Source organism: Durio zibethinus, chromosome 18, assembly GCF_047325235.1.
Source record: "Durio zibethinus cultivar Kanyao isolate XHJ-2024 chromosome 18, ASM4732523v1, whole genome shotgun sequence".
NCBI lineage: Eukaryota > Viridiplantae > Streptophyta > Magnoliopsida > Malvales > Malvaceae > Durio > Durio zibethinus.
Genome location: NC_143179.1, coordinates 23,260,382 through 23,286,065, shown reverse-complemented (window position 1 = coordinate 23,286,065; position 25,684 = coordinate 23,260,382). Strand labels below are relative to the sequence as shown.

The 25,684-nt window shown below is 31.4% G+C and overlaps 3 protein-coding genes and 1 pseudogene across 4 annotated transcripts; 2 read left to right on the top strand and 2 right to left on the bottom strand.

The window, feature by feature from the left end:
* The first annotated feature begins 6,158 nt into the window (after nt 1-6,158).
* LOC111300140 (isovalerate--CoA ligase CCL2-like) lies at nt 6,159-9,083 on the top strand. Its single transcript, XM_022895788.2, has 2 exons — nt 6,159-6,688; nt 7,309-9,083. The coding sequence occupies exons 1-2, from the start codon at nt 6,266-6,268 to the stop codon at nt 8,746-8,748; spliced, it is 1,863 nt and encodes a 620-aa protein (XP_022751523.2). The 5' UTR covers nt 6,159-6,265; the 3' UTR covers nt 8,749-9,083.
* A 989-nt stretch (nt 9,084-10,072) lies between these two features.
* Nucleotides 10,073-17,039, bottom strand: LOC111300141 (butanoate--CoA ligase AAE1-like). Its single transcript, XM_022895790.2, has 3 exons — nt 16,815-17,039; nt 16,440-16,667; nt 10,073-11,679 (listed from the first exon to the last, which is right to left on the bottom strand). The coding sequence occupies exons 2-3, from the start codon at nt 16,641-16,643 to the stop codon at nt 10,201-10,203; spliced, it is 1,683 nt and encodes a 560-aa protein (XP_022751525.2). The 5' UTR covers nt 16,644-16,667; nt 16,815-17,039; the 3' UTR covers nt 10,073-10,200.
* A 901-nt stretch (nt 17,040-17,940) lies between these two features.
* On the top strand, nt 17,941-20,984 carry LOC149513903 (endochitinase A-like; annotated as a pseudogene). Its single transcript, XR_016330113.1, has one exon. The product of XR_016330113.1 is annotated as an endochitinase A-like (transcript).
* Nucleotides 20,985-21,917: 933 nt separating this feature from the next.
* Nucleotides 21,918-23,268, bottom strand: LOC111300825 (NAC domain-containing protein 6-like). The gene is made up of 3 exons (XM_022896436.2): nt 22,977-23,268; nt 22,545-22,810; nt 21,918-22,450 (listed from the first exon to the last, which is right to left on the bottom strand). The coding sequence occupies exons 1-3, from the start codon at nt 23,140-23,142 to the stop codon at nt 22,130-22,132; spliced, it is 753 nt and encodes a 250-aa protein (XP_022752171.2). The 5' UTR covers nt 23,143-23,268; the 3' UTR covers nt 21,918-22,129.
* Nucleotides 23,269-25,684: the final 2,416 nt, after the last annotated feature.

Sequence of the window (25,684 nt, the reverse complement as noted above, 5' to 3'; positions counted from 1 at the left end):
TCTTTCTGAATATCAAAAATTGGATGAAAAACATTCAAACTTTTGGTTACAACAATATTTTCTCAAATTTCCCTCACCATGGGATGAATTATGTTCATAAAATTACCCTGTTTATTTAAAGTTAAAACTCAAAACTATTCATGTTGCAAATCCCAGCATCAAACTTTATGATACTCTTAGATGTAGAATATACTACGTTTAGAATCAGGTCAATGAATACTGCCTCAAGCAAAAAGCTGCCAAACAGGTAAAATCTAAACTTTTGTATAAATAATGTACAAAGATTTTGGAAAATGAATTTGAATTTGGTTGTAATAAACAATTTTTTTCAAAGAAACATCGTTTTAAGAAAAAACGAAAATATTTTTGAAAAAAATAGAAACCCATAACTTTTAAACCTAAAAAAGGTAAATTTGTTGTTAAAAAGAAGAAGAAAACCTCTTCTAAAAATAATTGTAAATGTTTTCTTTGTGATCAAGAAGATCACTATTCAAATACTTGTCCTAAAAAAGAAAAAAGTGCGAAAAAAATGATCAAAAAATTTGATAACAGTTTTTTTCAAATTTGTTTTGCTGATGAATTATCTGACGAAGAAATTTATTATGAAGTTTTTTTAGAAACTGATTATAGTTCTTCTGACGATGAATCAAATTTTATTTTTATGTTAAATACTGAATCTAACCAAGATAATATTTCAGTAACCTTTTCTACAGATACAACAACTACTAATGAAGAAGGTATGATTAAACTCAAAAATATTATGAGAAAAACTCATTTTATTTCTGATGAAAAATTAAAAGAATTACAACTCATCAAACCAGATGAGATTTACAAAACAAGTTGGTTTATAAAATTTCAAACTTAGTCTAAATGTCATATAGAAAACCTATTAGGCGATACAGTTGCTAATGATTCTAAACAAGAATTAGTAAAAATTCTTCTTTTTACTAAAAAAAAAATAAGCTATTTTCTTTCTAGATATCCAAATGTCAAATACATCCATATATGAATGATTTTGATCACCATTAAACCACTATTTTTATCCACAAAGGATATTCCCATAATAGCTATTTTAATGGATCATCGTTTTTAAAACCCTGCTAACGCTGTAATTGGTGGAATCCAATCCAATTTAGCAGCAGGAGTAGTTTTATTTAAAGTTAAACCAAACTATTTTATTTCTATTTTTGACGAAAACATCGAAAAATGTTTATGTATTCGAATCAAAATAACCAATTCTAATTTCGAATCTACTTCGCATGATCTTTCAATCAACTGGTTAGCGGTTTATGAATTTACAAATACTACTAATACTTCTATCAAATTGATAGATTATAATATTATTGAAAATTTTGAACCAAACAATTTTGATTCAGAAATTAAACCCAAATTAGTTAATCTCGCAAATTTATCAATCTCAAAAGGATAGTGTCTCGAAGATCTTTCAAATACATTTGAAAAATAAAAAGTATCAAGTTTAGAATTTTTCTTATCAGGAAAAAATCTTTACTTTAAAAATTCAAATGAATCAACCAGTTTTAATCCAAATGTGGTTTTACCTCCCACAAATATTTTTTATCATCAACTAGACGATGATATAGAGAGTATAACAAGTAATCAATCTTTTTGTACTCGTTATCGAAGTTTTTTTTTAGGTTTTCATAGTACAAACAATTCAAAAGCCCTCAGATGAGCAAATAGTATACGTCAATCAGGTAATATTGATAATGCTCAAATTCTTATTTTTACAGGAGATAATCCATCTCAGTAAGGTACGGGTGATAACCAAACCTATTATCATTCTGTAAATTCTGTGTTAAATTCACACACATCTTTTTCAACTAGAAAAACTAAAACTGAAGATATTAAAATGTTTCATGCTATAAATAATTTTCTTATTTCTACACAACAAGTGCCAGAAATAATTTCATTTGCCAACAAGGTTTGATATTATACTTATATAGAAGGTTATTTTTATTTTCAAAACTATAAACCATATAGTTTAAATATTTTGATTGACACAGGAGCAACAATCTCTAACTGTCGACCTAATGCTTTGTCGTCAACAAAATGGTAACCCATGAAGCATCCTATAATAATAGTAGGTATCGATGGTAAAAAAAGCATTGTTAACCTAAAGGTAAAAAATATTCCTATTACCTTAAATGATAAAAAAATTCATTATACCTAAAAGATTATATTTTCCTAATATGCATGGAGACATTCTGTTAGAAAATAATTTTATACACAAATATTTATTATTCTTTGTTTTTTTTTTTATTTCTTACTTTTACTATTGATAACAAATCAATAGATGTTCCTCTTTTATCCAAGCATAATCATGTTTGTGATAATGGTTTTTAGCCAAAAAATAACACATATTTCTGAACTTAAAGCTATTAATGAAAAACATTGGCTTTATAGAATTTTGTAGGAAAACTTCAGTGAAGACCCATTGAAGCTCTGAAAGCGCAGTCCTAGATACTGTGAACTTACTTTTCATTCTTCAAAAGAGATTATTAGAGTAAAGCCTATGATCTATACCAAACAAGATATAGATGAATTTGAAATTCAAATTTCAAAATTACTCAACAAAGGTCTGATAGAACTAACTACTTGTCCACATTTAAGTCCAGCATTCATAATAAGAAACCTTCTGAAATTAAATGAGGTAAACCCCGTATGGTTATAAACGATAAGAAATTAAACCAAAATCTTGTTTTTGATGGCTATTTTATCCCTCGTAAAAATGTTTTAATTAATTTAACAAAAAATGCTAAATATTTTTCTAAATTTGATTGTAAATTCAGATTTTGGCAAATCATACTAAATGATACTTCGAAACCCTTAACTGCTTTTAGTGCACCAGCAGGCCATTACCAATGGACTGTTATGCCTTTCGGCTATGCAACGCCCCTCAAATTTTTCAACGTTGGATGGATAGTATTTTCAACAAACATAAATAATTTTGCTGTGTATATATTGATGATATTTTAATATTTTCAAATACTCTAGATGAGCACAGGAAACACCTAAATATTATTGCTCAAGAATTTATTTTACATGGTATTATTTTGAGTTCCAAAAAGGTTGAACTCGAAAAAATCAAAATTGAATTTCTTGATCTTTAATCTTTCTGCAAATGAACTAACCCTGCAGGATCATATTATCTCCAAGATCAAAATATTTTTAAAACAATTGGATAATGTCAAACAGCTACAACAGCTGTTAGGTATACTTAATTATGGCAGGTAATTTTTTAAAAATCTTTTCAAAAAGGAAAGCTATCTTTTGCATAAATTATGAAAAGATAATGATTTTGTCTTGACACCTAACGATTCTGATATTATCAAACAAATCAAATCAGATTTAACCACCATACCTAAGGTTTATCTACCTAAACAAAGTGATTTATTTATTTATGAGACAGATGCCAGTGATGAACATTGGGGATGTGTCTTAAAAGCTAAAAATCTATATAAAAAAGATGAATTGATTTATGGCTACAATTTTGGTAAGTTCAAACCGAACGAAATAAATTATATTATCTTTGAAAAATAATTATTAGCCATAAAAAATGATGTACAACGATTTCACATCTATTTAGCTCTAGAGATCTTTGTTATCCGAACAGATAACCAAGTAGTTAAAAACTTTCTCCAAAATAAAAAGCTTTTTGATAATCCCAGGCGAATTAGGTGGTACAATTTTCTTTGTTCTTATCATTTTCAGGTAGAATTCATGAACGAAGATAAAAACCTCCTTGCAGACTTCCTGATTCGACCATATGGATCGAGGAAAACAATTAGTCCATGACATAGGTGGATGGAGAACAATCAAGAAGAAAACAAGTAAAAAATCATTTTCTTTTTTTTCTTCTACTCCTTCTTCTCCAAAACCTCTGATCTATACAAATCCTAACCCAAGATTTAACTTTTACAATAATCATAACCAAGGATTATATCTCTACCAGGAAACACTTTACAGACCTCTTTTCATGAGGATTCAACCATAATTCTCTCAGTTCGTTCAAGATCCAAACGAATGGACACCTATGAGTTTTTCTCAAATAGTTTCTTCAGCAGAACAACTGCTTGAAAAAATAAAACTCTCTAACCCAAAGATTAAAGATTTTTACAACCCTGGACTTGAACCACAAGTTTACAGTTTGTTAAACAATGTTTGAAAATCTCATCTCTCAAAAAATAAATCCAGCTTTCGAAAAGGGATGACCAAATTAGCTGAGTTCTTAGTCAACTAGGCTAAAGAATTTCAGAATTTCAAAGAAATAGCTTTTCAAAGCCTTCTATCAACAAATTTGCTAAAACAGCAAGATATTGATTTCTTTTTTTTTTGGAAGAAAATCAGTATAATCTTCAAGAGATAAACAATTTCTTGAATTTATGTGAATATTTTGAAAAAGAAAATTATGTTTCCTCTAAGCTAAATAAGCTTAAAAGAATTTTTCTTTTTGAAAAAGCTGTGGTATTCTTAACCAAAGAATTATTTCAACAAATTAATTCTTCTATTTTACAGTCAACAGAAAACCTGTTGATAGAAAATTTTTTTAATTATTATACTTCTACATATATGTATAATACTTCTTTTGGTGAATACATACCTAAACTTAAGTTTCGACTTAACCATGAAATTTTTGATGTAAAAAGCATTGAATTTGGTTTAGTTGGACAAATAACTGTACAAAATTATTCTTTTCACCTTTTAAAAGATTTTTCAGCTTTTATTAAATACCATTTTATTGAATGTGTAGAATGGTCAAAACATTTTTACTACATTCACTTCACTATATATAGTTTTTTTGGTACCTTTCAAAGAGAAAGATTTTACCAACCCTATCAAATATGAGAATTTGATACAGTATCTGGTGGACATTTTTTTCAACCCCTAAATATACTTGATCCACCTACAGACCACATTGAATTCTCAGATGATTTAAATAAAATCATCTCTAAATATACCAACCCAAACTCTTACCATTTCCAAACCGAAACTGATTTATGGATAAAGTAAAATTCTTTTTCCATTTAGCCACCAAACCAAACTATCCAAAAATAGCTTGCTAGATAGATGACAGATGCATTTTTGTTATCAGATTTCTGAAACCATATGACGATATTGATATACAAAATGCCTCAGAAGTAATTGAGCTCTTGGAAAAATTATCAAAAATGAAAGATCTTGGTCATTCAACTGACCTACTATACCAGTACCAAAAAAGATGACAAATGTGGAACAAAACACATTTTGGATCTCCTCAATCTCCCCAGTCTTTTAACGTACTGGATGAAGAATTTCATAACTTAACCAATACTATGGAAGGATAAAACTGTGCATATTCTAATCCAAGATAAACCAGAATAGACAGCCGACACTAAAAAACAAATCATATTTGATGCCAATGACTAACAGAAAAAAAATACTGTAGTAATCAACTATAAAAGTCACTGCAACAGACAGATAAAATATCACTGTAACAATCATTATAACAAAAAAAGATAAAGACCTACTACGAAAAACACTATAGCAAGTCATTGTAACGATACTATAGATAAAATTTTACTATATACTATAACGATAATTGTATAAAATTACTGTTTATAAATTAAAATTTTTTTATTTAAAACCTCATCGTATCTAAGTTCGAGAAGACCAATTTCCCTTTGTTTTTTACTTCTTTCCTCGTTCTCTCGTTTCATTCTCTTTTCTCTTACTTCTTGTCCTTCATTTATATACATATACAGATATAACTTTTGTAACCTTTTATATATAGATCTTTTTCGTACCTGCCTTGAGCCCTGTGCACCGCACTTTCATCCACATTTTGATTCCTAAACAAGTTTAGTTACCTAATAATTGCAGAGTTAGTATCAGATTATTTAAGGAATTATTTAAAATCCATCCAAAACATAAGCAGGCCAATATATAATAATTGGTTTCCGACACATGGACTTTTTGAAAGAAAAGAAAGAAAGAAAATCATAACATCTTTTTTCAAATAATTGGAAAATCATTTTTAAGCACAAAATAAAATAGTGTTTGTGTCGTGCCTTCATTACATTCGTTTATATATATATATATATATATATATATATATATTGTCATTAAAATTAATAAATTTATCTTTGTGAAAAAACAAAAACAAAAGTCTCCATTTCTTGTTACCAAGCAAGTGAAAGTCACAACCTATATGAGATAATGTCTCCGTTACGCTTCTGTCCGTCACAAAAGACAAGGCCACTCAGTTATGAGTTCACTTTTACCTTCTCACGTCTCTCTTTGCAGTATCTTGTTTTTCTCTTCTCTCCTTCCACTTTACGGACGACGGCTGACGACCATGAACCGCTTCTTAAAATCTTCATGGACTCGATTGGTCCCCAGCATCAACCGCCTCCGCTCCTTTGTTGCTCAAAGTTATCGCCCCTTCTCTCGCTTTGCAGGGGATGACCTTGAACCCGACTCATGGAGATCAATGGAGGGTCTTGTCCGTTGTTCCGCCAATTACATGCCTCTGTCTCCCATAACCTTCCTGGAGAGAGCTGCGATGGTTTACAGAGACAGAACATCTGTTGTTTATGGCTCTTATAAGTACTCCTGGAGTCAAACACATGAACGTTGTGTCAAGCTCGCTTCTGCTCTGTCCCAGCTGGGGATTTCCCGGGGTGATGTGGTACGTTGCTTTATCTAAAATCTTGTTTCTTTTTTTCTTCTCCTTCGACCACCAATTTGCTTCGTCCTCGTGGGTGCTTTCCTGCTTATGAGAATTTGATTGCCTTGCATGTACCACTTGCCAAACAGAAAACTTTATTAATTGACTTATGGTTGGGAATATGGGGAAGGAAGTCGGAATTTCGTTTTCTGCGTAGTTTATTTGTTAATGGCTCTGGTTAATTAATGTACAGCCTATCAATATGAGGTCTAGAGTGAAATCCCTAGCCAATAAATAATTAAAATGCCATTTTCCTACCCAATAGGGGTTGAACCCATAATTGAAATTTGAAGTGTTTTCATTAGATATGTATTCCAATTCCATTAGAAAATCTCAATTTCTTTTTCAAGTTAGTGGGGCAGCCTGTCAATGGCTCTGCACATTTCGTACGTGAATCTTGTAATAATCTCTTTATTAGTACAATCGTTCTTGTATACATTTGTCATTGCAATATAATTGTTCAGTTTTTCCCTTGTGTGTTTCTGTTGAATTTTATCCAATATATATGCCTCATAGAAGCACCTTTTTGAATTACAGAATCAATTGGTATCTTCATTTTCAGCTCTAAATTGTTTAAGCAGGTTGCCACTCTGGCTCCCAATGTCCCAGCAATGTATGAGCTGCATTTTGCTGTTCCAATGGCCGGAGCAGTTCTTTGTACACTTAATACTCGCCTTGACTCAGCCATGGTTTCAGTTTTATTGACACATTCCGAAGCTAAGATCGTATTTGTAGACTACAAATTACTTGAAATTGCTCGTGAAGCACTTGATCTTCTTGCAGAAACAAACAAAAAACCACCTGTTTTAATCTTGATTTCTGAATGGGATGATTCATCTCCAACCAGCTTTGGACTAGGCACTTATGAGTATGAAAGCTTGTTAGAAACTGGGAATATTGGATTTGAGATAAGAAGACCAAACAGTGAATGGGATCCCATCAGTGTGAATTATACCTCTGGCACAACATCCAGGCCCAAAGGAGTTGTTTATAGTCACCGGGGAGCCTATCTCAACTCCCTTGCCACAGTTTTCCTTCATGGAATGCACTCAATGCCTGTTTATCTATGGACTGTGCCTATGTTTCACTGCAATGGCTGGTGCCTCACTTGGGGAGTTGCAGCGCAGGGTGGCACAAATATATGCCTGAGGAGCGTTACCCCAAAGGAGATATTTGAGAAAATAGTCCTGCACAGTGTGACACACATGGGAGGAGCTCCTACTGTCCTCAACATGATTGTGAATTCATCTGTGAGTGATCGAAAGCCACTTTCCCACAAGGTTGAAATAATGACAGGTGGTTCACCCCCACCCCCACAAATCCTACTTAAGATGGAAGAGTTGGGTTTTAGTGTAAATCACTTGTATGGCCTTACAGAAACTTATGGTCCGGGTACATACTGTGCATGGAAACCTGAATGGGAGTCCTTGCCTTCTGATGAGCAATCAAAGTTGAAAGCCCGACAAGGAATGCAACATATTGGTTTGGAGCAGGTTGACATAAGAGATCCTGTCACGATGGAAAGTGTACCAGCTGATGGTAAAACCATGGGTGAGATTATGTTCAGAGGAAACACTGTGATGAGTGGATACTTTAAAGACTTGCAAGCAACAGAGGAAGCATTTAGTGGGGGATGGTTCCGGAGTGGGGATCTTGCTGTGAAGCATCCAGATGGTTATATAGAAATAACGGACCGACTGAAGGATATCATAATTTCAGGGGGAGAGAATATAAGTTCGGTAGAGGTTGAAACGGTTTTGTACGGTCATCCAGCAGTTCTTGAGGCTGCAGTTGTTGCAAGGCCAGATAATCATTGGGGACAGACCCCTTGTGCATTTGTGAAGTTAAAAGACGGATTTGATGTGGATGCTCAAGAACTAATCAGGTTTTGCCGAGATCACTTGCCACATTTTATGGCTCCCAAAACAGTGATCTTTGAGGAATTGCCAAGAACTTCAACCGGAAAGATACAAAAGTTCATATTGAGACAAAAAGCAAAGGCCCTTGGCAGTCTGTTTTGAGCAAAATGATAATGTGCAGTATGTTGATCCTGATTGAGGCTTTTATTGTGGGGATTGATGAGAGAGATAGACGATTTTCAGTATTCTTCATTCCGCTTGTGATCATGGTAATGGCTGGGCACCTGGTTTTCCTTCCAAATCAAATACCAAGACACCTGCTTTTTTCCCCATAGGTAGTCATGCAATATACTTTTCCGTGATTGCCATAGCCTTTGGGAAGAAAAGATACCTCCTGATTGAATGCTAAAACAAAAGAAACAGAAGAATTCCAGATCCAATATATGCAACAATACTTAAATTATCAGAAATTATTAAGAAAAAAAAAAATACTAGTAGCTCGTATGCAACACAATATACTAATGGTTCAACCAATTATAACAATCAAACTGCTGCTAGATATCTGTCTTTATTGTTCTAACCCAAGAAATTACAGAGGCTATTCTCAAAAAAACAAAAGAAATTATAAAGGCCGCTAAATCGCAGCCATTATTAGCATTTGTTGTTCAATAATAGGAGAGTATAAAATTAACAGTCCAACCATGGCCACTGCAATCCTATATTGGCCTTATCCTTCATATCTAATATTATCAGGCATCCCAGGCAAATTGTGGATAAATTTTTAATATAATACTTTATGCAACTCCCCTGCGAAATATACGACTCTTTAATCGGCCAAATAAAAAGTATGCACTGCATTAAGGTTATTTAATGATCTGATAAAATAAGAGATGAGAAATTATTTTCCAATTAATTAAGTAACCCTGGTGTGACTGACCAAAAGCATAGAAGTCTCACAAAATTAAGACTAGATAATCTTGATCATGAGGGTGACAGTGCAATTCCATTAGGAAAGTAGATATCGCTTAGCGACACCTTGGTTCGTTTAGAAATTTCCACTATAATTAAGGCCTCCCCTCCATAATGTCCCACCATAATCAGTGAGGTAAATTAAATTTATAAATCACCTCCAAAGTTTAATTTTAAAAAGATTACTAATTAATTTAGCTCGTTTTGTTTTTTACTCTTTCACCCACTTAGTGGCCTGGAAGCAAAATCTAGTTTCACTTTCACCTTACATTGAAGAAGTTTTGTAATATGTAGGATCCCATTTTAAAATATGTTTGATTGGCCTAAGAGCAGGCTGGTTGCTGGCCCTGTTTCAGTAAAGAGGGGTTGAAACTTGAAACATTGCTTAATTTTTTTTGAAAGGGAAACATTGCTTAATTCTCTGTATTTACATCACACACTTCTAAAATGTCTGAACTACGCCTGTTATCATCATTATTATTATTACTATTACTGCTGGCAGAAACTTGAGACAAAGTTGAGAAGAAAATTGTTTGTTTCAAAAGCTTATTAATCAAACAAAGCATGCAAGTCAAATATGAAATATGGCTAGAACTGTGAATAGAGAAGTTTAATTTGTGAAGATACTTATCAAACAAAAACCTTTTACGATCTCTGGCACCCATTTTTGGGACTGATCCTATTGTTATGGATGGCATTAGCCTTCAGCCTGAGACTAAATTTTTGCACCTTCCCTGTCGAATTGACTGGTAATTCCCCAAAAACTACAATTCGAGGAACCATAAAATCTGGCAGTTGTTCCTCACAAAATTTGACAATCTCTACAGAACTTGCATCATATCCCTCCTTCAATTTCACAAAAGCACAAGGCTTCTCTTTCAAACAATCATCATGCTTTCCAACAACTGCAGCCTCCAAAACCTTCGGGTGGCTTAACAACACTGCTTCCACCTCCAATGTGCTAATAATCTCTCCCCCTGAAACAATAATATCCATCGCGCGGTCCTTCAGTTGTATGACACCATTTGGATGCATAAGCCCAAGGTCTCTGGTCCTATACCATCCATCCTTAAAAGCTTCCTGAGTTGCTTTAGGATTTTTGAGGTACCCTGACATCAATGTATTGCCTCTAAACATTATCTCTCCAATTGTTTTTCCATCACGTGGTACGCTCTTCATGCTATCGGCTTCTTTCACATCAACCTCTTCAATCACAAGGTTATCAAGTCCAACCTGGAATTGATCATTTTTGTGTTCGTTGGAGAAACGAGAATTCCAGTCAGCTCTCCATGGCCTAACAATTGCAGGGCCAAGGACCTCTGTCATTCCATACGCATAGCTAACGGTAAAACCTAATCCTTCAACCTTGAGCACTTGGGACATTGACAACGCACCGGCAATGATAACATGAACCTTACAGGGAAGTGGCCTTTGCTCACAGGCTGGTGCATCCGCAATCATGTTCAAAATGGCAGGTGCACCACACAAGTGAGTTACAGTGTGAAGATGAATGGAATCGAATATGACTTTTGCTGAGACATTTCTTAGGCAGATGCTGGTGCCGCCAAGAGCAGCCATTGCCCAAGTGCAACACCATCCATTACATCGAAACATGTCCACTGTCCATAAAAACACTGGGGCAATCCTCATGTCATACCGGATAACAGATGCTAATGAATTGAGATAGGCAGCTCTATGGCTGTATAATACTCCTTTAGGTTCTCCAGTTGAGCCGGAAGTAAAATTCACAGAAATTGGATCACCATCATCCTTTGGTTTTACTATTTCGAAATCAGTCCCTCCCATTCCAAGAAGATCATTATACTTCATACTACCAGAGGCGAACTCGTAATTTGCCACTAGGGTTGTTGCCTGGTCATCTTCTTGGATTAACACTACAAACGGTTGCTTGCCCTTCTTTTGGGATAGAATTTCAAGTGCTTCGTGGACAACGTGAACATATTGATTATCGATAAAAATAAATTTGGCCTCCAGTTTTTCTAGTATTACAGCTAAGGTAGCTGTATCCAACCTAATGTTAAGTGCAGAGAGAACTGCACCAGCCATTGGAACGGCAAAATGCAACTCATATAATGCCGGAATATTTGGCGCCAAAGCCGCGACCTAATCAATTGATGAGTATCAATGGAGATGTCAAATATGTTAGTTCAATGACAAATTCAATATTCAGGATCAATGTGGTGCTATATTATAACAAATCCAAAGTTTCAAAGGAAAGTCAGTGAGCTAATTAGCGCAGGGAAAATGTTAATTATATATTCATGAACAGTGGCTATAAATAGTCATTAATTAGTCATCCATAAATTAATTTTTTTAGAGCAAAAGTGCAGATATCTCTATTTTTCGGTTTAGGAACTACTGGTAATTAAAGAATATTTAATTAGTTGAACAGCTACAAGATTTCACATGTAATAACCGTTAAAAGAAAAAAAAGAATGTTTTAAATATTTTATAATTAAAGGGAGTTTTTAATAAAAAATTAAAAAAGTAAAGGATTTATCAATAAATAACTTAATTTTTTCAATATGATTAATTTATATTATAGCGAAGTCGGCATAAAGAAAGTGCAATAAGCCAGACCAACCTATAAAAACGAAACGGTCCCTACATAACCAGTCATCAATAATATCATATAAACCATTTTTATCTTTGGAAAATTTACCGAGGCCTATAGTCATAACAATCTTCCTATTCAACTACTTCAATCATTTCCAAACACCTTATGTTATGGGTGTTCGGGGGTTCGATAGGCTTATTTCTCTTTTATTTATTATACATAATAAATAAGTCGAAATATTTTAATTAAAGGGCAAGAACAAAATTTACAAATAAATAAGTAAATAATTTTTTTTTTAATTTTTGAGAAATAATATTGATTATTAAATTTTAAAGTTTAATTTGTAATCTAGAAACTGGAATCCATTATTCCTCTTCAAGATTGATTTGGGTAAATTATTTAGACTTTAATTAGGATCTAATAAAATGTTGAAAAAGTTTAGTAATGTGATTGTATTGCTGTAAAAATAGAAAACAAAAATTTGATAAGATTAAAAAAAAAAATTTTGTTTCGTATAAATGTTAGTATTTGCAGTGGTAGATTAAGATAATATTCTATATTAAAAAATAAAATATTGTTATGATTATTATATATAATTAGAAAGCTTATTGAATTTACTTTTCAATAAAATAAACGGGAGTCAATTTTGAGTTTTTTTATAAATAGTAGTTTAATTTTTACTTAAGAATGTGTAAGTTATTTAATAGCAGCAACATGAAGGAATTACAAAATTTCTTTTAATTTTTATACAAAGAATTATGTATTGAGCCATTCATGTTGAAAAGGGCATTAAGTCTTCTTTTCAAGAACTGAATTCCAAGTTTCTTATGAATAAATATATAATTTTTATTATAAGATATATATACTATTTGATAGCAGCATATGACATAGATTGAAAATTTTATTACAATTTATCTACAAAGAATTAAGAGATGTATTATGTATGGATAGAAAGCTTATCGAGTCTAGTTTCAATACATTAAAAAGATCTTAATTTCGATTTGGATATATTGAGATATAGTTGTTTTAATGAAAAGAGCTTAGATTGCTAGTATTAGTTAGTTGAGTTAATTTTTATGTAACTTAGTTGTTTTAGTATATATGGTCTCAAAAAGTTTTGATTGATTTCTGATATGTTGAAATGACTTTGACTAAGCCGTGAATTATTCTGAAAAAAAAATTAAGTGGTGAAATCGAAATGAGGTAAATAGAATTTCAAATACTTTGCTTGTTTTCAAATTTATATATATATGTATATTTCTAAATGAATGAATGTTTTATTTTTTTATTTTCAATATATGAAAATAGGATCAAGCATATGATTATTTTTTATTTCTCTATATAAATGATGGATCATGTTTATGAATAAAATGAGAAATTAGATTATGTTTGTGTAATGATTTTATGATAATTACGTATTTACATTTTTGAGAAGTGAGATCAATGACATCAGAACTAATTTTATGACTCTGGTTAATGCGTTATAGTAGTTAACATGGATATGATCATATAGCCCTGGTGTCACGGTCCATACTAACTTGTGAAATATTGTCCACTTGGCTAACTGACCTCATGATTTTGTTCGACAAAAGACGCCTTACAAGTTGAAAGAGTGTGAACCCTTATATCTCAAAATTAACTTTAGTACACAGTCGATGTGAAATTCATGGCTCCTCTCTAAGATCATGACATTCTTTCCCACTCCAACAGAGGCCTACCATTATCAGAAGCACATCGCTAGTACCCCTAGAGTCAGCTTTGATACCAAATGTTACGGTCCACACTAACTTGTGAGGTATTATTCGTTTGATCCGCTGGCCTCACGATTTTATCTCACAAAAAATATCTCACAAGTTGAAGGAGTGTGAACCTTTATATCCCAAGATCAACTCTAGTACACAACCGATGTGGGATTCATGGCTTTTTTTTAAGACCATGACATCTAGCTAATGAGTTATAATAGTTAGCATTAGACCTTGGCTAGCTGTTATAATAGTTAACAATAATCATGAGAATAAATTTATGAATACAGCCAACGTTACGAGTTATAGCAATAACTATAGAAAATAATAAACTAATACTTTATAATGAATTGTGATGATTTTCAAGATTGATCCATGATTTGTATGAAATAAGTATTTGATCGTGATTTATAATTTATAATTGATGAATTGACATATTTTGATATTGATTTATAATCTATGAAATGTTTAACATAATGATGATTTTTAAAATATTTTAACATTATGATTCGATTAATATTTTGAATGATCTATATGATATATATAAAAACGATGCTTGATTTGGTAATGTGTGTGAGACTATTTGTTGAGATGTAGTTTATTTTTTTTTTTTTTTTTTTACAGATGATTAAAATGATAAGTTTGTTTAAACTATGTGAAAAGCTAAAAGATCAAATTGAAAAGATTACTTGGGTATTAGAGATATTATTTGTTAGTGAGATTTTATGAAATGATTTTGTATTTTTATTAGTTTACACTTTGATATATAAAAATTTATTATTAGTTTGATTAAAGATATAAATTTTACTTAACAGATTAATTATTAAAATTTTTTTTTATATTATTTTAAAATTTTATTTTAAAATAATAAGACCGTATTGTATTTTAATACCGGGATATGAGATCACATATAACTATTACTGTTTAACTTATTAGATGTAACCACACGTACCTGCATCCCTTTTCCTTTTTCTTTATTTTTAGGTTTACCCATGAGCTGATGAGCAGCCCTTAATTTGTTTTTCATGGCAGACTATTAATTTGTTTTCTTCCTTAATTTACAGAGTGCAGACATGAATCTTCCTGGAAACAAGGGACGAATGTGACAAATATTTTTTAATCTTTCCCAGTAATTTAACTAACATATAGTTGCTTCAAAAAAACAAAAAACTAACATACAGTCAATGCAAGGCAGGAGGATTTAATAATAATAATCATAATAAATTTCTGGTGATTTGTTCTGCCCAATAAGCAATTGAGAATAGCCCAGTCCGGAAATATGTCACTTTCATGTACAAGAGGTCGCTTGGCTTTGAAACACTATAATTGGAGTAGTGTAGAGTTCATACCGAAAGACTTTCATTAAATATCCTATATTCCATGGAAGACGTTGCACTAAATCCGAACAAATTGCGTATTTCAACTTGACTTTGCATCATCAAATTCATATATGACTGAAATAAAAATTAAATAAAAAGACTAGCTAGGTTCATGCGGGACCACAAAGCGTGTTGTTCGTTTTTATTTGTGATTTTCTTTGAACAATTTATATTTATTGTCATTAATGTAAATATTTTATATATTAACCATTGCAATAGTGAATTACATACGTAATTAATAAGTACAGTTATTCTTAATTATTTTTTTTTTTTTATTAAAACCAATATAGTTATTGCTTCTTAATATTTTGCAGCAGATTAGAAAGCTTTACAACACTTTTGCTTCCAGAAAATTAAAAAGACCAAGACCAAAAGTAAATTTATATAATGATATTGTCGTTTTCTTTTCATAAAAAAAAATAATAAATTAAATAAAACAAAACAAAACAAGAGATTTGTCGTTTTTCTTGTGCATCACCTTCGTGCATGAATCATTATTCATAGCTTGGAATGTTGACTTTGACGCTTTCTGCTTTTTTATAGTAAAAATATTGCTTCTCTTTACACTTTTCAATAATTACAAACCTATGAATGTTGTATTAACCAGTCATTGAAACCATCGGTAAAACTAATCTAATAAATCTAGAAACTGAATTATAGGATGTTTTATAATCTTTTTTTTTTTTTTTTTGGGTTAGAGTCGACTTAAATCGAAGCATTAATTATCAATTCTTCAGTTTTTTTTTTTTTTTCCGATTCTTTTGTAAGTTAAAAAAATTAATATCATATTTGATTCGAGTGATTAGTGCATTGAACTTAAAAAACAAGATTTAAAATGGCCTTTTTTCTTAAATTAAAAACAAAATGATAAATCATTTCTCTTCTTCTTCTTCTTCTTCTTCTTCTTGAAAACCGATGAAGGAACCCTTTTAAACCCTCTATGACTTATTGACATTGCCAAGCTTAATGGATACTCCATCTCTATGCGAATTGGTGTTTTTTTGGGATAAGCTTATTTATCTAAAGAAGCAGTTGCACTCTACTATTGCTAAGTGTAATGCTAATTGCTTAAAGCCATTATAATTTGAAACAATTAAGCTACTTTTAATTTTTCAAGGAGATAACAAGATGTGGTGCATTGAAATATTGCTATAAATTAAGAATCAAAGAAGAAGCCAAACTTACAGTATCACCAGAAGAAATCCCCAGCTGGGACAAAGCAGAAGCAATTCTGAGACATCTATCATGAGTTTCTCTCCAGGAGAAGCCAACGGTGCCATAAACGATGGAAACCTTATCTCCACAAACCTTGGCTGCTTGCTTCAGGAAATTCATAGGCGATAGAGGTGCGTAGCTTGCAGAGCAATGAAGCAGAAGAAGATCCTCCATCGGGTTACGTCTGACACGGTTCTTCTGTGGAATGCAATAGATTGGTGAGAGAGTGGGAATTGAATAGGTTAATAATGTCTGACTCAGGCCATTAAAACTAATTATATATATATATATATATATATCTAATGTAAACAAAATTTGTGGGATAGGCAAAGATAAGGAGAGCACATCTTTTATGGGTTAATCTCCTTCTTTTCCCCCCGGCGTATGCGCTAAATTCACCAGTCATTACTATGGTTCCAAAATTATATAGGACTCTGGCTTACTGTTTATTAACTTCTTGTTTCAGGTGACCTTTAATAGGATATACTTAATTATATATACAGCTAAATATTTCTATGCCAAAATGGAAAGACTAATTTGTGCATTAAGTGAATAATATTGTTATATTAGTTTTTTTTTTTTTTAAAGATATATTATTCCTCATTTAGAGATATCTAATAATATATACATAATAAATAAAAACAACTAATTGCATTAAGTTAGGAATTTTTCCAGCAATTAATATTGGAAATCTTAATTGTCCTTTCTTTTTTAATATTATTATTATTATTCATTCATCAAGTTTCTATTTATTTTGAATATTAACATTAGTATTGAAATTTTGGAGTTACCTTTTTCCATTAAAGGGACACATGTAGCAAAAGAAGTAAACTCAAAATAGTATTAATACTAATATTTTTCTTTAACTTAAAATCATATTCATTAATTTATCATGTGAAATTGAAGCACCTTGTGGATATGTAAGTCCAAAACCCCATAAACAATAGTTTGGACAAAATATTTACTGCATGCACATGTATTAATCTATTTTTTAATTATTTTCTCAATTTTCTTTTTTTTTTTTTTTCAAATGCGCCACATTTTGAGGATGTTTTGTCGTGCTCAATAATTAAAGTTTCACGCTTTAGAAGGCCTGAGTTTATCCAAATTTTGGTAAGGATAATTTTTAAAATTTTATTCAATCAAATCTTGTGTAAGGTCCCACGTGTACATATAGATAAGTTGCAATTGATAGAGCATGCTCATGCCCACTGGTTCTAATTCACTATAAAACAAAATAGATGAGGACAGAAATATTGTAATAACGCATCATCAGCAAGCGTAATCTAACATAGGGAGCATAATCCATGTAATTTTTTTTCTTATTTTTGGATAATTTAACACGTCAAGTTTAGGGTTGTGTTTAGCGAGAAACAGCAGGAATTGATAACATCTAATGTAAGACTAGAAAACGTTGTCATTTATCAGGAAAAAAAAAACCCCCAAAATTAGTGCTACAAAGTAGAAACATCTAATTTTTTTGTTAGTCTGTCCGCATAATCCGAAGGATTTACATAAGAAAAAAATACCCGTTTCACACGGCTGCAAGTTCATTTTTGGTGTGACCTCCGTGTTGGTTACGAGTACGGTTCATAGGAAAAAAACAGATTAACTGAGTTTTTTTTTTCTCCCCGGCTTTAAAAAGGATTCCCCTCCAATCACAAAAAACTTGTCAATTGCCTTCATCGAATTACTCGGGTTTCTTCAGAAGCAGATTATCTTGATATCGATACCATTGATTGTTTAATCATTCATGGCATCAAATGATAAGGAGAGGCCTCTACCAAGATTCGGGGAATGGGATGTCAACGATCCTGCTACAGCTGAAGGATTTACGGTGATTTTCACAAAGGCTAGTAATGAAAAGAAGGCTGCCAAGGCCACCGGGAACACACCGTCCAAGAAGAGATATCAGGATTCTGAAAAGCAAAATGATAAGAAAAAATGGCTTTGTTGCATTTCTGCATGAGTTATCATTTCCTCATCTGTCTCTGTGTATGGCAAGTATATTGTCGACCATATACTAATTTATTTTCTTTTTGAGAAATTAAGGAGATGAGATGGCTCATGATCAACTCCTAAGCTCATTATATAATTAATCCAGTTCTTCGGAAATGAAATTTAATGCTGTAATTAGAAGTGAAAGTTGTGGGAGGATATTATTTTGAAAAGAACAAGAAGGAATAATGTCAAAACAGATAAAAATTCAAGATTAGAGGAGAAAAAAAAAATACTATAATAAATTACGATTGAAGGCAAGGACTGGGCTACGGCTATCCGGCAATGGCATGGCCGGGGACGCATGCGGGCAAGAATTGCTGTCATAATTAGGTTCGTAATATATATAGTTTGGAATGAGTATAATCTCTATCAAAGAAAATATATAAATACATATTAACAATTATTATGCAGGATGGAATGCTGTGATTGCAAATATCTTTTCTTTTCCTTTCCTTTCCTTTTTTTTTTTTTTATTTATGAACTTTTGGTAGTCTACTTTGACAATCGTAATAATGGAATTAAATATGAGTTAGGCAAATTCCTGGTGCTGGTTAGCCTCAATTGATCAGCCTAATATAACAAATTCTTATTTCAAATCCCAGCTTGTTCTTTTTTTTCTTTTTGAAATTGTATTCATATCCGCCTTCAATTATTTTGTCCAGTATTATAAATTTATGATGACTCTGGTTGATTTAAAAAGTTAAACATTGATACGGATGAAATAAGATATGCTTCAACCTAATAATTTAATATGATCAGCAAGCTATCTCCAGTACTACAAATTAAGACTACTGCAATTTGGATTTGCTATGGTTGGAGAAAAATGATCATCTCATCAATCCTTTGATCAAATAGAAACATTTTGGAAACAGAAAAACAAAAAAGTCTATATAACATTAATTTTCAAAATTAATTAAGATCACAAACACTATTAATTTTGTTTGCAAATTATCTTCAATTTTCTAATGATGAATCTCTACAAATAGTTTATCACTTTAATTTAAGTGACCCAATTCCATGTATCATAGTATATGACTTTGTGTATTTCCTTACTTTATTATACCATCTTATCACCAAAATTTTAGTGGAGACCGACCTCAGGTTCCAATATATATCTCCAAGGATTCTAACAAAACTTTCCTACCATTAAACAAGGCAACATAGTGCGTCAGAACGATATATTTTTGCAAAAAAACAAAAAAAGATTTCCTGTCTCTTGAAATTTTTCTACAACCGAATAGTTCTCAATGTCGTATTAGGATAATTGGCACACTAAAATGATGAAGGAAGCCAACCCTTTTTGAATAGAGAAGTCAAAGAAAACGGATCGAGTAAAGTATTCTACAAATACCCTGTATTTCAATCCAAAACCCACATTCATACTGTCAAAATATAGAAAAATCAAGTTGTATGCTCTTTTTGACGTTAAGTACTACTCTAGCAACATTATTCTTCCTAAGAGTATCGGTAGAACATTGCGGAAGGCAAGCAGGAGGTGCTCTATGTCCAAATAGACTGTGTTGCAGCCAATTTGGGTGGTGTGGCAACACACTTGAGTACTGTGTAACTGGCTGCCAGAGACAGTGTAGTGGTGGTGGCTGGACCCCAATCCAACCCCTAGTGGTGCCAGTGGCATTGCCAGCATAATCAGTCGAGCTCTCTTTGATGAAATGCTTAAATATCGAAATGATGGAAGATGTCCCAGCAATGGATTCTATACTCTTGCGAAGCTTTCATTTATACTGCTCGATCTCTTAATGGAGATTTGGCACAAGCGGAGACCTTACAACCCGAAAGAGGGAAGTCGCAGCTTTCTTGGCTCAACCTCTCATGAAACGACAGGTTAGTGTAATTTGGGAAGCTTTTGTTGAAGATTTTATTGCTGAAAGGCTTATATTAATTAAGTTAACCGTAATATATCTAGCACCTAATAAATTAAACCTAAACCATATATATTTTATATAAGACGGCAATGAAGCTATCCACAATTCAGTATTGCAAATAAATGAATTACAGGAATTAGCTAGGCTTTCCAATCCAATAAATAAGAAGATGGATGAAATAAAAATATTTTGAATTTGGAAGAGGGGGAGAGAAGAGAAAGTAAGCTCACCATTGCTTTATTCTTCAATTTTCTGAACATAGTTTATATCAAATTTAGAGAAAAGTGCTTTGGATGAAAGAAATTTTTGGCTACTTGGAGACAATAGGAAAAGAAATAATAATAAAAAAAGACTGATGAACACTTCCTATCATGGAGGATCAAATAAATTCAGATCAGTTATGTCAATATATCTTTCCCCAACTCCACTTTTCAATTAGTTCAATTTATATATTAGCACAATATCATCAATGGTGGCATCGAATGTGGCAAAGGATTCAACCGTCAGGTTGCGAATCGATGGAGTACGTCGGGTGCTATAAGAGATATTGTGACATGTTGAATGTGAGCTACGGACAAACAAAGGTAGTTTGCTTAGGCACTTTAGTTAATTATGAAAGAATAACAAGTTATCTCATTATAATTTAAATATCAGATAAATAAAAAGACCTCGTGCTTAATTTGGAGCTTATTATTAATTTTTGTAGTGTGGCTATATATGTCGCCTGTAAAAAGCATCAATAACTGTAATTAATAAGCAAATTATTATGGATTATTTATTCTGGCAGCCTCTCCCTAGCTGGCTGGCTAGCTAGCTAGACCCCATTTAATTTCATTGAAACTTCCTTATTCTATACATAGAAGACAGTGCATCACTTCAGTCGTCACTGACGAGTCGAAACCAAGAAATTATACATGTTTAGTTTTACAATAGATCCTTCATTTTCAAGTCAATTTAAAATGAAATTCACTTAGGAGTGTAACTATATATGGATTTGATTTGTATATATATTTACTAAGGGAAAGATTATAAATTGCAGAACAATTACACAAGTTTTATACACATACATAAAATTTTGAAAATTTAAAGATTAATTTAAAAAATAAAATTTTGAAAGAAAAAATAATACGTATGTAAACAATTTATGTGCATGAAATATGGGTATGTATTATTGTCAGTTTAGAAATTGTGAGAATGAAAAATTAAACATTGTAGAATTTAGTTAAAATTCAATATATTTTGACAGAATATTATAAGAAAATATGTTTAAAATTCTCTCTATTTTAATTTGTTTGGTATGTCAAATTCATTATTATTAGTTAAACAAAAATCTAATAAATTCATTAATTTAAAGATAATCATGACAGTTATTTATTTTTATTATTATTATTATTATTTTATCGCACAATTTAAATTAATTTAAAATATATATCTAAATCCCTTTCTTAGAAACTTCCTAGTCAACATAGAAGTACTGCAATTTATGGTCAACAAACGTGATTTTCTTGCTAGTCCTCTTTGCCTAAGGTAGCAATATATGGTATTTTGTGTGGGCTCGATCGGCTTCATAAAGATAGGTTTTAATTTCAACTACAAATATATAGTATCATAAAAATTGTTTGAATTTTAAAGAAGACAATCACATTAAAAGGCTAATTAAAGGTTACAGCATTAATACACTAATTGAAGATACAGAGTTACAAAGCAATAATAGCATGCATGCCTAATTACCAAATACCATTTCAAGACATAAGAACTCGGACTTCTCGGCTGAGCCTACATTAAGTCCATTAATGTCCAGTCCGTGCTGAGCTCAGCTGACAGCTGCAGCTTCTCTTTCATGGATCCAACTCTAACTAACAGTTCAGTGATATCGGCTTCGTTCTCCCATTCTAATTTTTCTGCTGCTTCCAATTCCTCTTCCCACTCTGCTCCATAATCAAGGTCTTGCTGGGATGATGGCGTATCAAAATTAATTTGAGCAACGCAAGAGGAAAAGATATGAGAGGTCGTCCTGGCATGATGTTCTTCTGCCCTTTGCTCCAACACCCTCAACGATGTCGCTTTTCGGTAAATTTTGCAAAGTACTATATCATCCTGAATTCACATAATATGGCAGGTATGTATAAAGAAGTTCATTCTCCAATAAACAGATGAAAACAGTTAATAATCAGATTATACTGGTAACTACCGTAGGGAAGGAAGTGTCAGAGAGTCTGTACTCGTTCATGACCCAATCAGTTCTGCAGCCTTTCGGCGCTTTCCCTGTGTAGAAAACCAAAGTTTTTCTGAAGCCCACTATCTGCTTGGGCTCCTTGAGACTTCTGATTTGACGGTGAGACCCAGTTGCCTTCCAGTAGCCCTTCTCAGTTGTCCTCTTGGGCTTCCCCCCACGACCACTCTCTTTGTCTCTGTGCACAAAGAAATACCACTCTCTCTCCCGTATCTTTGCCAAACCTGCGGTGACTCCATAAATTTACCAGTAAGTTTAGAGATTGATGACAATGCATGCTTTCTAGAAAACGTAAATAGTACTATTATATACTATATACTACTATCCTCACATGCATTTTACAACATCGTCAACTAAATTAATCGATAAAGAGATAGAAATTAATATTACCTGGCAAATCCCAAGGGTGATGTTTATAAATGTTGAGAAAACCAATTATATCGGAATGCAATTTTTTACCCAAGGCGGTTTCCTTCAGGTAATAGTCGACAAGTTCTTCTTCAGTGGGGTGGAAGCGAAATCCTGGTAATGCAAGCTCTGGAGTAATATTTTCCATATTAAAGCAAGCACGAAAAAACAGTGACTCAAAGTGTGGTTTATTATTTCTCTTGGGCAACAGGGTGGTTTATATGGGGAAGAAATTGAAATTGATTTGGAGGAAAGAAGACCAAGGAGTGGAAAAATTTACTATAATTATTCCAGCCGCCGTGGGTCTCACACGCTTTATGTCGATGGCAAACCCTGACAAGAGAAAAGAAGCTTGTTCTTTTTAATATCCTCTTGCACATTTTCCAGGGACTTGAGTATCTGATAGTACTATGATATTGGTTAAGTTGCCAGGAAAAAATGTAATCGGAAAAGTTTTATATATTTATACACAGGATTAATTGATATAATATAATTTTTTTTTTAATTTTACGTGTTTTTTTAATTTTTGATTTTAATAGATTCTAGATCATATATATATATAAACAGATAGGTTAATTATTTAAATTCATGATAATTTCTTTTGAACCAAAAGTAGTTACAATTTATTTGAAAGGTAAATTTTAGAAGAAATTTTTGTAAACATTTTACAATAGAATCATGTTTACATGTTACTAAAATTTTGGCCGAAAACATGTTTCATATTATAAGTACAATAATTTGACTCAATTAAATTTCTTTTCATTTTTTCATTTTTTTTTTTTTGGGTAAGGAACCGTTTGCCAATTCTAACTCTTCAATGATGTCCATGTATGTATATAAACATACTCATTATAGTTATAGTAATAATTCAGTACATAATAATTAATCGTATCTTATTAAAAATCATGATTAAAAACTTCATGTTAAAAAATAAAAATTTCTGAATTAACTTAAGGCAAATTGATAGTCATCCTCCTAGATCTCTTTTGTCTGAAGAACGAAAAGGTATCATAAAAAGTTAAAAGGATTATATATAGGATTTATATTTGATGATCTTATGATTATAAATTTTATACACTGTTAATGAATCATAGATTATCATATCATTAATAAATAAGTTTAAAAGTTGAGAAGTACTTAAAAATAAATTAAAATAAACTTTTATTATTAATGTTTTAGAACTTTTAATTTTTTAAAATTTGCTCCCATTAATGACCAAACATAAATTTTTACTAATTTTTTAGATAAATACATAAATTTTGATTTTTTAAAAAAATATTTTCATTAATAATCAAATATGGTATCATTTGATTTACTAATATAATATATAATATATTAAATATAAATTCTATATATTATGTTATCTCTTCCAAAAAAAAGACAAAGAGCAAGCAATTATGATATGACGAGAAAATGCACTATGACCAAATTCAGACCCCAATTTTATTTTCCAAACCTTTGAATATTTAGCGATAATTTATGCAATGTATTTTTTTTTTTTTTTGACATGTCAAGTAATGAAGTAAAATCAAAATTCTAATTTAAAACAAGAGTCGAAACATACCATGCGTGCTTGAATATGATCAAATATCATGATGACAAAGGTTTGTCATCTTAATTTCTTATTATTCAAAATTCAGCTCTGATGATGCCTGCTAAAAGAATTATAAGTAGTAATTGTTAACTCACTTATCTATTAAACAAGTAAGATATAATTTATACTATGATCTATTTGATTATCTATGATTGTTTTCAATCTTTGTATAGCAATAACCATATCTACAAAACACTCAAATTAAGAGTTACACCATAACGATTAAAATTTAAAATTTTAATTTAAAGATCTCAATTTATAGAATGAAGGGGCAATTATAATTTTTTTTCCCACAGTTGAAGTCCAAATAAACTTTGATATATACAAAAAGAAAGTAATTAAGATATGACAAAATATGGGAAGTATTTGATTATGCTATAACATTTTATAATTTCTTGTAATGATAAAAGAGGAATGTTTTTAAAAAATTATTCAACTCTTTTCTTTTTTTTTTAATTTTTGGAGGGGGGGTTTGGGTGAAAAGTTCTCTATCATTTGAAAATTAAGAAAATATTATATATATATATGTTCATTATATCATTTTAATTCATTTTTCTGGGTAACAGTAGGCACACGCAAATTAGTGAGGAGCAATAGTAGGAGAATGATAGAAAGATAGCAGTCATTAAAGGTGAAGTCAAAAATATGAGAACAGAGGAATCAAATAATAATTTTATTAAAAAAGAGGAAATTAAATACTATTTTTGATAAAATAAAATACTTTGTTATAATAGTATAAAGAAAATTCTAGAAGGTCGTGACTCATGCCAGTCAAGTAGCACTCCATCATTGTTGTCAATTAAATTGCTATCCAATTTTCAATTTAGAAGGTTAGGTTTTGATCACACTGCTATTGCATATTATTGAGAAGTAAAGAAACTCTAATTTCAAAATGGACTATTATTTTTATATGGCCATTATTCTAAATTTTCACTAATATTATTCATTACTTTTTATTTGAAAATGAAACATCATTAACATTAATGACTTGAATAGGACTGAAAAATGGAGGAATTATATATCAAACATCAAATTAATTAAGGTCAAATTTTGATTTTGAATGGAGGGATTTGTCCTCGGCAGCTCATCTCTTTCC